General features: G+C 19.6%; 1 protein-coding gene across 1 annotated transcript; it reads right to left on the reverse strand. All coding sequences in view use genetic code 6, as the record gives it.

Moving 5' to 3' along the window:
- Positions 1 to 1,323: 1,323 nt before the first annotated feature.
- TTHERM_00036810 (hypothetical protein) lies at positions 1,324 to 1,959 on the reverse strand (the record flags this gene model as incomplete). The annotated part of the gene is made up of 1 exon (XM_971989.1): positions 1,324 to 1,959. The coding sequence occupies one exon, from the start codon at positions 1,957 to 1,959 to the stop codon at positions 1,324 to 1,326; it is 636 nt and encodes a 211-aa protein (XP_977082.1).
- Positions 1,960 to 14,796: the final 12,837 nt, after the last annotated feature.

Below are 14,796 nucleotides of genomic sequence, written 5' to 3' on the forward strand. Positions count from 1 at the left end.
AGGATGGATTACGTTTAAAAAATTACATCCCAAATTATTTCGAAAATCTTGCCAAAAACTTTTATATGACTTATTAATTTTTAATAATTTAAAAAATAAATTAATCATTTACTTTGATTGATAAATTCAATCTATAAATATCATTTAAATTACTAATAATAATCGTAATAAAAATGATAAATAATAATAATATCTAAGTAAATATTTTATACTTTGTATTTTCAAAAACTATTTGAATAAATTATATTTAAAAAACTATAAATTTCTTCTTTGAAATAAACTAAAACAAAATTAAATTATTTAAGGTAAACAGTTAATTTACTTATATACATACGTCAATTTAATTAAAAAAGAAAAAAGCTGATTCAATTATTTTGATAGAAAATTTCAGATTCTCATAATTTTAAAATGCAATTATTTAAATAAATTTGAGTGATATTTTTCAGTCCAAGTTTCTCAATCAAAAGAATTGTATTTTATTTCAAAAATTAAAAAATCTAGATTATATTTTATGTTGACCTAAAGGCAATTAATATTCAATAAATAATTCTTTAAGAATTAAAATACTTTGATTTTCTATAAAATACTAAAAGCTTATTTAGATTAAGAAGTTAAGGAAGACATATACAACTTTTAAAAGATTCAATTTGATTAATAGAAATCAAAAAGTATAAATACAACCAAAGAAATTTAGATTAATTTAAATATGTTAACTTGAAGCATAATAACAAACATTAATTACAATTATCGCTACTGTTTTAAAATAATGTTTTATTCAGATTAAATATATTTCCTAATTTAAATCAATGCTAATAAATATTTATATATATTATATAGCACTTCCTGGCTTAAAATCTTTGTGGTAGCTCTACCGCTAGAGTAGAAATCTTGTAATTTTACACAAAAATTTTTAAATATTTTGATGACACACTAATTATTTTTCATTTAATATATATCAAAATATATCAGAAAATAAATATTAGTTTAAAGATAATCTTTAATTCAATTATATTGCAAAAGTGATTGATAGTGCTAAAAAACGTTGAGAGATAGCTTATTGGTAAAATAGATAATAAAAGAAATATAATGGATTAAATGAAAATAATAAATATAAAAAAATGGTCACTTAAATAATATATGAATGAATAATCAGATTTAAATAATAAAATATTAATTAATAGATTCGAATAAATTAAGAATAAAAATGGATACTTCATAATTGTTTCAAAGTATTATGATAAAATAATTTAAGTTAAAGTCTAATAAATAAATAAATAAATATACAAATTAAAAAATAAATTCATTTTAAAAGTTTTTATAATTTCATTTTTTTTTCTTATATGTTTTTATTTTTAATGGTTAGTTATTTTCAATGCAATTTAGAATAAAGAAAATAAGTCTTTGATGTTCATTTGTATTAGAAACTTTTGATTGTAATAACCATGATTCTGATGAATCAATTAGATAGTCATAAAATATATGCTTTAATTTTTGGCTTTAAACAATACTTTGCAGCTAAAAATTCCACCTATTAGCCTTAATGTTTACTTTCTTAGATACAACTTTTTTTATTTAGGAAAAGGATATAATGGTGTGTTTACTGTACATTGATTAATATTTTCTAATAGTATTCATATCTTACAATTTTATTAAATACTTTAGAAAGCTTTTTAAGATATTTTTTATCATATTTTATAGTTAGTTATGTTTCATTTTAGAGACTTCAAACTATCCATCAGAAGCATCAGAGTATTAAGCAGATATCTATTATGAATTCTTAAATTATGAGCAAGAAACTTGTTATTACTATTGAGATACCTCTTTTATACTAATGTTATCGCACATACTACTCCATGAAGACTCCGTATTTAGCTCATCCTCAGAAATTTTTTGGGAAACAATATCTAGAAATATGTTTATGACACTATTAAGAGCACTTTGTTTTGGTTAGCTGCTCATTTTTTATCTAAATTATTAATTGTTAATTTGATTTATTTTTTATATTTGTTCTATATTTATTGATTTTTTTAATATGATTAAGAACTATGATAAATCATTACCCTCACTTTTCTAAAAATCAACTAATCTTTATTTAAGTAACAAATGATTTCAAACGCATAAACCAAAAATAGCGATAATGCCTTATTTTAAAACTTTAGCTCAAGGTAAGATTTAATTATTAAACATCAAAAAATAATAATAAGGTAAAGCCATCAATTTCAGCAAATATCTATCTTTTTTGGATAACTAGAAAATATTTTTAATAATTTAAAATCAATTAAATCTTATTATTGATGTTTCAGCAGTTAATGTTTTTGGTAAAAAATATTTTAATCTTATATTCCCTAACCTTAATTAATTACATTTATTTTTAGAAATAAAATATGGGATTACTTCGCTGTATTATAAAAGATCACCCAAATAAACACATTTTATAATTACTTAAAGTATTTATGTACCTAAGAGCTAATAAATTTAAAAAATAAAAAGCTATTTATTATCTAAAAATACAATTCTTTTTGCCAGCAGACATTTATATATTTTAATAAATAAATAATGATTAAACAAACAAACAAAACGATAGAGTTTTATTTTGATGATTTAATTTAGTATGCATTTAAAAATGTTAAGAGATCATTTCAAATTTAATACTGGGAGATAGCAACAAAATAACTATAGTTTTTTAATTGTTGTGTAATAGTTAGTAAAGTAATTATTATATTAGTATAATCTTTATTGCTTTTACTAGGTGATATTTTGGTGTTGATAATATAATTTAAGATACAAGTAAAAAAACACAAAAATATGTTTATATTATTAACTTATTTTATAAATAATAATTGTAAAAAATTACTGTGTAAAAATGATTTTGCTTATTAAAAGTACCTTTTTTAGCATGAAAAAACTATCATTTTTATAGAGTGGAAATAATATATTTAAAAATCGATTTAGATGAAAATAATTTTTGGAGGATTTAGGCTTTTTTTAAAGAAAGTAAACCATTTCTTTTTTTATTTTTTTCTTTCAATGAATAAAAATACCAAGTAAAAAACTCTTCTTTGATGTTTTTAGTCATTGAGGATTTTAAAACTTTTTTTAGATTTCTCAAAACCTCAAAATTATTTCATAGATTAAAGCGAAATTATATAATGAATATTGAATATTGTCAAGAAAGAAAACAGCAGTAAAGAATAAGGAAAATTATGTATGTGTATTGAGAAATTTATAATTAAATATAAAAAATTATTATTTGCTATTTCAGTCAATTAATTTCACAGTTAGAAAGAATCTCTTATCCAATTTTATATTTCTTTTGATTGCATTTTCCTAATTTTTTTATCATTTAGTATTGTGATAAATCAATCTTTCTCCCCACTTTTATTTGAAGATACACAAACTTAATTTTGTATGTGTAAGCAACTGGAGTCACAAAAAAAAGCATAATTTAATTATTTATATGACAAGCATTTACTTCCCATGTTTATCTATCACTTATAAACAATCTTATATAAAATTGAAAAAATATGAATAATAAAATCGAATATTATTGAAGCAAAAAAAATAAAATAAATATATACTCTTCAGATTATTATTTACAAGTTACTTATAAAAATTTTATAATCTGATCTAACTTTTTAATTGTTTGTTATGATTAGTCAATAACTCACTAAAAAGTAATTTATTGTATTTGCAATTAGTTAATTAATTAATTATTTTTGAGCTAATTAATTTATTCTAAGCAAAGATGACTCATAATTAAAGAAAACTTTGAATACTTTTAATCAAAATATTTTTTGTTTTAGATTGGCTTACTTGAATACTTTTTGCTTCTATTTATGAAGTGCTTGAATCTATATCCTATATTATTAATTTACATCAAATAATGTTATTAATTAAAATCTATTATAGAGTATTTATTTTTCATTTTTCTGCCCCCACTATATTTTGATATCAATTGAATACTTGATTTTTTTCAATTACTAAGAGAATACTTAAATTATATTTACATTCTTATTTTGTAATTGCTTGTGTGTGTACAAAAATTCATTTGCCCCCACCATATTTTGATATCAAAATAATACCTGATAATTAATTAATAAATAATTGAAGGATCTTCAAAGTAAATCAATTTTTTATTTTAAATTACTCATAAAATACTTAAATTGTACATTAGTATTTTGTATTTGCATACTAGATATTTGATTATTGATGGATCTTAAAGTAAATCAATTTTCTTTACTCATAAAATACTTAAACCATACATGTATTTTGTAATTGCATACTTGATAATTGAAAGATCTTAAAAGTAAATAAATTTTATATTTTAAATTACTAATAGAATACTTTATATATACATTATCTTTTTATAATTAGTAAAAACGACTCTAATATTATATATGATTTTCTGTTAGGTTAGCCTTTGAATATATCGCTTTTAAAATTTTCATTTCAATCAAAGTAATAAAGAGTAACTTTTAAATATAATAAAATATTTTGTATCGATAATACATAAAATATAAACAAAAAATTATAAATACTTTGCCAAAACGATTAAAATCTGAAAATTTATTTAAATCTTTCTGTTTTACATCAAAGAGTCTTATTTGTTATACTTCATTAGAGTATCATCTTTTAGTTATTATTGGTTAATTAGGAATACGTATTACTCACTTAATCTCAATTAATTGTTCATAATTACTCTGCGGGTAGGGTAGGGATATTGAAAAAGAATTTTATTTGGCATAATCTTTACTTATTTTAGCTCACCCATTCATAATTTTGGTAAGGATATGGTTTAGGAATAACATTCCTAGCTAACTATGGCCTAATTAACTGAGCTGAAATAAATAAATAATAACTAAGTCAAAATATTTTCAAAATTTAAGAAATTAGGAAATAATTTTTCTAAAAATGAATAGAAATTAGCTTTATTATCCTATTAAATAAAAGCAAATAAAATATTTTTTAATAATTAAATTCATTAAATATATTCAAAAAATTAATTTAAAGTTCAATATTAATGATAATAGTCTTAAAAAGAATAAAGGGAAAACTATTTTGATATTCTTATCAATTTTGCTTATTCCCCTCTCTACTCTTGCTACTATTGTAAACAGTATATAGTTGAAATCCATTTTTGCATGTTGGAAATATTTAGCAAGAAGTATTTAAAATAATATTTATTATTTCTGAACTTATAATTGAGATGTGAGTTTTTTAAAATATTGAATTTACAAAAAGATAAAAATGACCATCAATATGTTAAAAAATAATTAACACTTTAGCCAAAGAGTGCCAAAGCAGATATAGTTAGCATTCTGCTTCTTTAGAGCATAAATATTAATACTTAGAAAGGAAGAAGGAGATGAACTTAAATATTATTTACTGTTTTTACTATTGCTTTATCAAGATTAATAAAATATCTTTATGTATACAAGCAAAATGATGTTCTAAATATGTTTAAAGAGTACTAAACCTGAAATAAAATGTATTTATTTTACTAATAAACTTGCCAAAACATATTTTCGAACATATCAGTTAAATTAAGTGTAAAGTATTATAATTTTTGACTACACTTTTTTTATAGTTATGTAACTTATCATAATATAAATAAATGGTTGTTGAGTTGCAAATCTAAAAAAAAAAGCCTAAAATATTTATTAATAAATGATGATAAATACTATTTGGTTTAAATATCACTTAATTTTTTCAATTTACAAGTAATAACCTGTTATATTTATATGATATAATATTACAAAAAAGATACTTCTACTTTTATTCTTTCAATTTCTACTAAAAAGAAACAAACAAATTTATATTAATCTTATTTAATATATATTTAAGTCTTAAACGAGCATTTAATTATACTCAGGAGTGAACCTTATTTTTATGGTTAGTAACAAACATTATAGGGAGGGGATGAGTAATGGTATACCCTTCCTCTGTAAAAAATACTGAAAATTTCCTCTAACAAGGCTTAAAACGAATAAGGTATAGAAAAGTTTTTAGAATGGTTTTCTCATTAATATCCTATTCTTTTTAATTAAATTGATAGATCAAATGGTAGATTTAGAGGAAAAAAGAAAATTAAAAATTGAATTCATTTGAATATTTGTGGTTTTTTTACTCAATAAATTTACAATGTAAATGGTGAATTGGCAAATTTATTTTAATAGTTCACTTATTAAAATGATTATTTTAATTCTTATGAAATAAATTTATTATATGACTTTTAATCGCTTGCAAGTAGACTAAGTATCTCTTCTTAGAGTACTAAATTTCAATTCTAAGTCTCTATTGAAATCAGAGAAAGATATGTTGTTTGTTATTGTAGTTTGTGTAAAGCTAATTAATTTAATTTTTTAGTAATAATTTATCAGATTATTTGATAATAATAATAGCCAGAAAATTTTTAAAAATTTATCAAAATTCATAACAAAAGATAGAAAAAATTCATTTTTAAATATATTAAAAATATCATAATAAAATTTCAAATAGACTAATTGTAAATCAGGAAATTATTTCAATAGCGAGTTTTAAATATTATTTAATTTATTATCCTTAAGTACTAAAACTAACTATAACTCTGAGAAAGCGTTATCGCAAGTAAGTTTTTATGGATCAAAGATATTTATTTAAAGCATCTAATTATTAAAAATATAATGATCAAGAATTGTAATCTAAAAATTTTTACTGAATTTAAATAAAATTATTATATATTTTTTCAAAAAATTGAGAGAAAACTAAAAAAAATTTAAGAAGGATATAAAATTCAACTTAGAAACTAGCTAACTATTTTATAAATTGAGTTTCAAATCCCATAAAAAGACAAAAAATGAGACAATCATTTACTTATCATCAAGCTCGTCTATATTTAAATTAGATAAATAAACAAAAATAGCTTTAAAGCTGCTAATATAGCAAGTAATAACTTTATCACCTGTATATTATTTGTTTTTGCAATGCAAAAAGTAATTAAATTTTGATAAAGTAAGTTAATTAATTATTTTCATCTAAAATACAAAAAAAAATTTACAATGTATGAAAAAATAATCAGCTGCAATAAAATTGAAATTTTTTTTACTTTTGTAATTTCTTAATTAATTTACATTCTTTAATATCAGATAAGGGATTAATTAATTATTCCTTATTAGAGTGGTTAACCAAATTTTGGTATATTTGCTAATAAATATTATAAGTAATATAATATGATGTATAATATTCTCTTTAGTTAGTTTGACTGTATTTTTAAACAGCAATAATAATAGCTATTAATTATTAAAGCGCATCGTTATTATTTTTTATATCTCTCTTTCACCTGAATAACAATACTACCTAAATAATTTTTTTTGATACAAAATGAATAGCAATATAAATTGATACGTACATGATCATTATTATAAAAGAATAAACTATGACAAATGTGTAATATAAACTATATAAATCAACCAATGCTCGTTTCTCTTAGATTTAAGATTTAAAAAGTAGGAAGTTTATACTTTACCACAACATTAATGGAAATAACTAAGTGTTTCTTTTTGACTCTTTAATTACAAAGATTATTTAAATTGATTATTTTCTATTTTCAAGAAAACGAAGATTAAAATCTTCTCTTTTTTTTCACAACTTGATTATTAAGGGTGAATTATGTTTAAAATATAACTAAAATAATGTTCACAATTTATTCTTGCCAAAAATTTTACAAAGATGCATTATTTTTTCATGGTTTTAAGAATTCAAATTCATTAATGATTTGGTTTTTTGATTGAAAATTTCAATCAACAGAAACCTTTTAAATTTTAGCTGACAATAATCTTTTATTTTACAACTTTAGAAACTATTACAGCATGTTTTAAGTAAAAAAATAGTTATTCCTATTATTAGAAATGAGCTCTGCCCTAGTATCAATTTGATAAAATAAAAGATACATTTTTGCAGTTCTACAATATATGTTTTTTTTCATCAAAATTTTAAATAGAAACAATGGTCAAATTTTTAAAAGATTTTCATGTAAATTTTAATTATTTAAATTTTATTTGTTATAGAATCAACATATAAGAATAAAACATGAGCAAATTTAAATTTAATTTGCTAAAACATTAAAATGGTGGTTTTAAATGATTTAAAAATATTTTATTTTCTTGTTAATCACTTAAAATTTTCATCGTTATTAATGATAGATTAAGCCATTTCTTTTCAATTTTAAAAAGTCTTAGAAAAGTGTAATAAGTGTGGGAAAAATAATCAAGTGTTTATTTATATTAAATATTAATTTAAATTGACCTAATAAATAGTCAAAATGAATTTTCTTTTTTGTGCACGAATCAAATTTAAATTATTTAAGGTAAACAGTTAATTGACATACGTCAACAGAATAAAAACATATTATATTTAAAAAAGCTGACTCAATTATATGGGTAAATAATTTCTGATTTTTTACATTATTTTACAGTGTAATTATTTAAATAAATATGAATGAAATTTTTAAGAACATATCTCTAAAGTAAAAGAATTGTATTTTGTTTCAAAAATTAAAAAAGCTACCAAAATTTATTAAAGTATTTATGTAGGTCTAAAAAATATATTCGCTAAGATCAATCTTACCGATTTAAAATACTATGATTTATACCAAGTTGCCAAAACATATTTTAATTAAGAGGTTAAGCAAGCAAGAAATATATTTTTTAAAAGATTCAATTTAATTAATAGAAATCAAAGAATTTAAATAAAGACAACTAACAGAATTTTGATTTATTTAAAGGTAAAAAACAATGAGTTTGAATACGAAGATAAATGAAATATAAAATCTTACTATTTAAATTGTTAATCTTTGTTTTGAGAAAAAGTTTTATTTAGATTAAATATATTTATTAAAACTAATTAGAATTAATACGACTGTATAAAATATAAATAATAATTTAAACGAATTTGTTCAAAATAACACTCTCAGAATTGTTTTATATATATTATTTTGGTTTTTATATTAATAGTTAGCAAATAATATTCAATGAAATATCATTTTTTTTTCTTATATGTTTTTATGTCTAATGGTTTGTTATTTTCTATGCAATTTAAAATAATATCAATTAGTTTCTGATGTTCATCTAAATTAAACACTTTAGATTTTTAAAGCCATAATTAGGAGTAATTTATTAGATAATCATAAAATATAAGCTTTAGACTTTAGTTTTATAGAAGACTTCTAAGATTAAAATTCCATCTATTCGCTTTGGCGTTCACTTTTTTTGACACAGCTTATTTAATTTCAGAAAAAGGCTTATTGCTTTGTTTGAAATATATTTACTAATATTTTTTTTTCGTGTTTGAGTCTTATAATTTTATTAAGTAGCTGAGAAAGCTCTTTAAAATGTTTTTTATTATGTTTTATTATTGATTTTATTTCAATTTAGAGTCAATCCTTCCTTCAAAATAATCATAATCTTCAGATTATTTAGTAGATTCTTAATAGCTCTGCAATAATTCAAAGCAAGAACTCTACTATTTTTAAAAAATTAACTCATTTTAAAAACATCTATCGCATTCATAGTTAGATGAAGATTCTGTATTTAGTTCATTTTATGGAATTTATTGAGCAACTACATCAAGAAATAAGTTAACAATGCAATTTAGAGCGTTATTATTTTGTTAAGGATTCATATACTTTTTTTAAGTATAATATATAAAGTAATTTTAATGATTTTTTTCTTTTTACATATCAAGATTTCTTTTAATGTCTCACAAATTATGCTCTGACAAATTTCTTTTTTTTATGAAGCAACTAAAAATAATATTTATTGGAGAAAGAGTTATTAAAATTTTAGCCAGTGATTGTGATAATACATCATTCGAAGGTATATTACGACAATATCTAACAGTTATTGCTTATAGGAAATTATATCAATTTTTCTTCAATATCTTGTAAAATTGAAAATGTCTAACACCAAAAAATATAATTTTAAATAATATTTTTTCTATGATAATTTATATCGATAAAAAAATGTTTAATTTAAATTTCTATTGTTTATATATGTTTACAAATGTAATATTTTAAGTTTTTTATTATATATTAGATATAATTTATTGATGAAATTTTCTAGTAATTAAAATTTTAATATACATTTAGACACTATATTTGTTTAAATATAACAATTATTTTACTAAGCAAATTCTCTAGTTGTTTTTAATTAAATAAATGAGAAATTAAATTCAGCGAAGAAAATCTATCACTGAAAATTAATAATTAATAATTGATGAAAGAATATTATTTAATGAATTAAAAAGCTTTTTACATTTTTCCAATTATCATTTAAATAAAAAGAAAATGCTTATTCTTCAAATCATGCTCTTCTAGTTTACCTATGGAATTTCTAAATGATTAGTGTTAATTTTAGAAAAAAGACCTTCTTTTTAGATATTTGAATTAACTGATCTATATAGTTTTAGGATAAAAAATTCTTACATATTCAAATACTTTTTGACCAGTTTTTGAAATAAATTGATAACTATTTAAAAATTTAGATAATAAAATTAATTGTTTATATCAAATTATAATTAAGATAACTTAGAGACTGAATGGAGGGGAGAAGTTAAAAAATTGAGGTGTAAAATTAGTATTTTATTTTTAAATTTATCAAGATTATCTTTGTTAACTTCTTTTATCTTACATAGAATAAATAACTTTCACTATCACTTTAATAATTTGTTTAAAATGAATTTATATTTTAAAATTAATACTCTCATTCAAATAATCTTTTGAAGTTTAATTTTTATTATAATTTTTAAATCTTTTAAATAAATTTCCATAATTTAACAATAAATTTAAATATTTAGAGGTGATTTACTAAATTCAATGTATAATAATTACAGTAAATAAATAAATATTTGCAAAAAATTTACTTGAATTATAAATCTAATTCAAATTATTTAAGAAAAGCTCACAATAAAAGTAATTAATTATCAAAATTTCTTTACCATAGTAGTTTTGCATATTTTAGGAAGTAACAAATATCTTTCTGTTAAAAATTTAAAATTAAAAACATTTTTCAATATTTTTTAAATATTTTTTAATTAATTTTCAAAGCTTTGTTAAATTTCATTCAAAAGAAAAAATAATTGTATTTATTTAAACCTAAATAATAAAAATTCTTCTTTCGCTAAAATGTATTGCAATATTTAATTTTTCCAGATTTTTCTATTTTACACCTTTTTCGATTCTTCTTTCAAATTTCGAGTAGCATTTTCAAGCAGAAGGATCGTGGGGATTTAGATCTGCAAATGAAATTTTTTATTATTAGTGTTAAGATTATTTAATACAATGAAATTTATAAATGAAAAGAATTTTTAAAGTTGATTAACTTTTTTAACTTCTAAGATTGTTTGTAAATTAAATTTCATCAAAAATTTAAAATAGCTTGATTTCACAAAAAAATTCAAATAGCTTGATTTCATAAAAATTTAGACAATCAATTAGATTTGATAGAATTTTTATTGATTAAATATTTATTATTATTTTATTATAAAAATTTTTAATTAAAGCAGTTAACAGTAATTTATTAATGGGGAATTATGATGAAAATTCAATATTTTCTTTTATATTTCAATATGTGTAAGCATGCAAGCTCAATCAAATAATAGAGAAAATTATAAAGTATCATTTGGTATTTTTGAATGATCCTTATTTATTTAATTATTTATAAATATTTATTTATTTTGAAATTTTTTAAATATCAAATAAAGTAGAAGATTTTAGTTAAAGCTTCTTAAAATCATACAAAAAATTTAATTACTGATTAACAATATTTATCATCAAATCTCATATAAATAAAAATATGTTTTAGGGGCAGCATAAGCATAGTAAACCTTTTATGAAGCCCATAAAACGGGTAAAATTTTAAGTTTAGGTGATCCTATCTATAACTAAAGAGGATCTACAGTAATTGAAAAGAAAGATTTTAGAAGAAGCTAAATAATTTTATAACACTCACCCTAAATTTTAGTTTCTATTAAATACCTGCTTTTCTATTTTAAATTAAATAAAGATTAAGATAAATTAGACCTTAATAGCAGAGTAAACCAAACTTGAATATTTTTAATGAGTATATAACATTAAATGAGGTATGAAATTGATAAAAAACAAAAACTTTTCCTTATAAATTTGTATAAATAGTTTGTTTATAAATATTTCATTTAATTACTAAATTTAAGTATCAAACAATAAGTCTTTTCTTTTTCTTGTAAGTGTTTATTTTTAATGGTTCATCATTTTATATACAGTTTATAAGAAGGTTAATAAGCATTTTATGCTCTAATACTTTGGAGACTTTTGCTTTTTATAACCATGATTCTGATTAATTAATCAAATAATCATATAATATAGGCTTTAACTTTTAACTTTAAAGAATACTTTGAAGCTAGAAATTCCACCTGTATGTCTTAGTATTTACTTTCTTAGACACTATTTTTTTGATTTCAGAAAAAGATATTTCCGTTTTTTAGCTGTACATTTTTTCATACTTTTTTTTAGTGTTAGTATCTTATATTTTTATTAAATATTTTAGAAAGTTCTTTAAAATGTTTTTTATCATATTTTATAATTGATTATTTTTTACTTTATAAATTTCTGTTTATTGATATTATTTATTAACTTCAATCGAGTTAGTAGTAGCTGTATTTGTTAAGTCTGATTGAGAGAAGTACTCTTGCTATTATTTAAAGTCTATCTCTGTTAGAGAGTAGCTATCACTTTTAAAAATGGACTGAGAGTCTGAACCAAATTCATTTTCAGTTATTTCTTTAGAAACAATATCCAAAAATATTGTTATGACATTTTTGAGAGCACAATATTTCTGTTAAAAACTCATTTTTGTTTTTATCAATTAATACTTATTAATTACTTTTGTTTTGGATTTAATGATCTGATCAATAGTTTTTTAAAGAATAGTAAATTATTAGTATTTAATTAATATCAGCAGCCAACAATATTGATTATGCCATTTGAAAAACAGTTGATTTATCTATATATTAAAAAAAATACTCTTTATTTAATAATACACAATGATAACGAAACTCTTTAGAAATAAAAATTGTAATCCAATTTCAGTATTTTGTTTACAAATGGAAAAACCATAAAAATATTGGCTTAATTAATGGTTATTAAAATAAAAGATTTGTCTAGATATTTAAATATAGATTTAAAAACATTTTACAAAATTTTAATAAATTTCTTTAAATATTTAGTTTATTTCTTTTTATTTTTTATAAATTTTTCATATAAAAACTTAGCTATTCTCTATAAGAACAGCTAAATAAAAACATTTTACTATTGATTGGAGTATTGTTATTTTAAAAAATTAAAATTTAAAAAAATAACCAAAGTATTTATTGTATTTTATATTTATAATTTTTCAATAGATAAGCAACATTTTTAAATAATTAAACAAAGATACAAGAAAGAAACTTTTTTTATCTAATCTAATAAGTTAGAACTGTTAAGTGTTAATTTAAATATTTTCTGGTCAATTGAGTAAGAGTTTTCAATCAACGCTTAAAATTAGCTTTATTTTAAGAGAAATCAAAATACATAATTTTAAATAGGAAGAAAAGCTAAAAAAATAAAATAAATAATTTTAAAAAAACTTACATAAAAAAATAAAAATAGTCTTAACATTTATTTTATTAAAAAGTATTAATTTTATGATATAAATAAGATTAGCTAAATTTATCACTGTGTTTAAATTAAGTTGCCATTTTTCCTTTATTATCAAATATTTAAAAATATTTCTTAATATTTTACTGAATAGTATAATTAAGAGTTTGTTATAATCCTTATTATATATATCTACCTTTAAATTGTAATTAATTAGATTTTATTCTGTGATAAAAAAGTTATTAAAGCTCATATAATATTCCTATTATAAATTATTGATAAATATTTTTGTAGAAAAATATTATATAAAATAATCATATCCCTTATTTATTTTTAGATGCTTTTTAATAATAATTCAATATCATTCAAGTTTTTAAAAAAATATAGATAGCGTTTTCATGCTAAATATTCAATCAATTGATGTTTATAAATATTACTAAATTATAATTGATCAATCTTGATAAAGAAGGATTGATTGTTCCTATAAGACTTATGGATTATTTTAAACTGAAAAGGAACAATTAAAAAATAAAAATAATTCGTAAACTAAAGCAAGTAATTATGTCCTATTATATAGAATATCCTAAACAATAGACAAACTATCTATTATTATTATATTTTAGCATTATCAACATAGTTTGCCTGAAAACAAATTAAATAGAATAATATTAGATTTAAGAATCTATCTCATAATGGTTGAATAAAAAAATACTACCTTGCTTTTTAATTTTTTATAATTAACTCATGAAATGATTCTATTGTGATTTCTTCATCTTCAATAAATTTTTTTTATAAAATAAATAAAGATTACCTAGGCCTAAATAATGGCTAATCAATACATCGTTATATTATTATTAGAACATATTCTGATTTCTTATAATAATTTAATTTAGCTTCAAAATGTCATTTATTTTAATAAAAAATCTAACAAATGATTAAAATTTATGTTATTATTTTTGGTATAACCATTTAATTTGTTTGATTAAATCTTTATTTTCATTTGTTCAATTTGTAAAAATTAATGATAATTATTACGTAATTTTTAATTAATAAAATATTCAACTAATTAAGTTGTGATTATCATCGCTATAAGCTTATTTTTATAAGTGTATGATTATTAAAGATTTATGAAAATTCTGTTCTCAATAAAA

This window comes from Tetrahymena thermophila (genome assembly GCF_000189635.1).
Source record: "Tetrahymena thermophila SB210 genomic scaffold scf_8254667, whole genome shotgun sequence".
Taxonomy (NCBI): Eukaryota; Ciliophora; class Oligohymenophorea; order Hymenostomatida; family Tetrahymenidae; genus Tetrahymena; species Tetrahymena thermophila.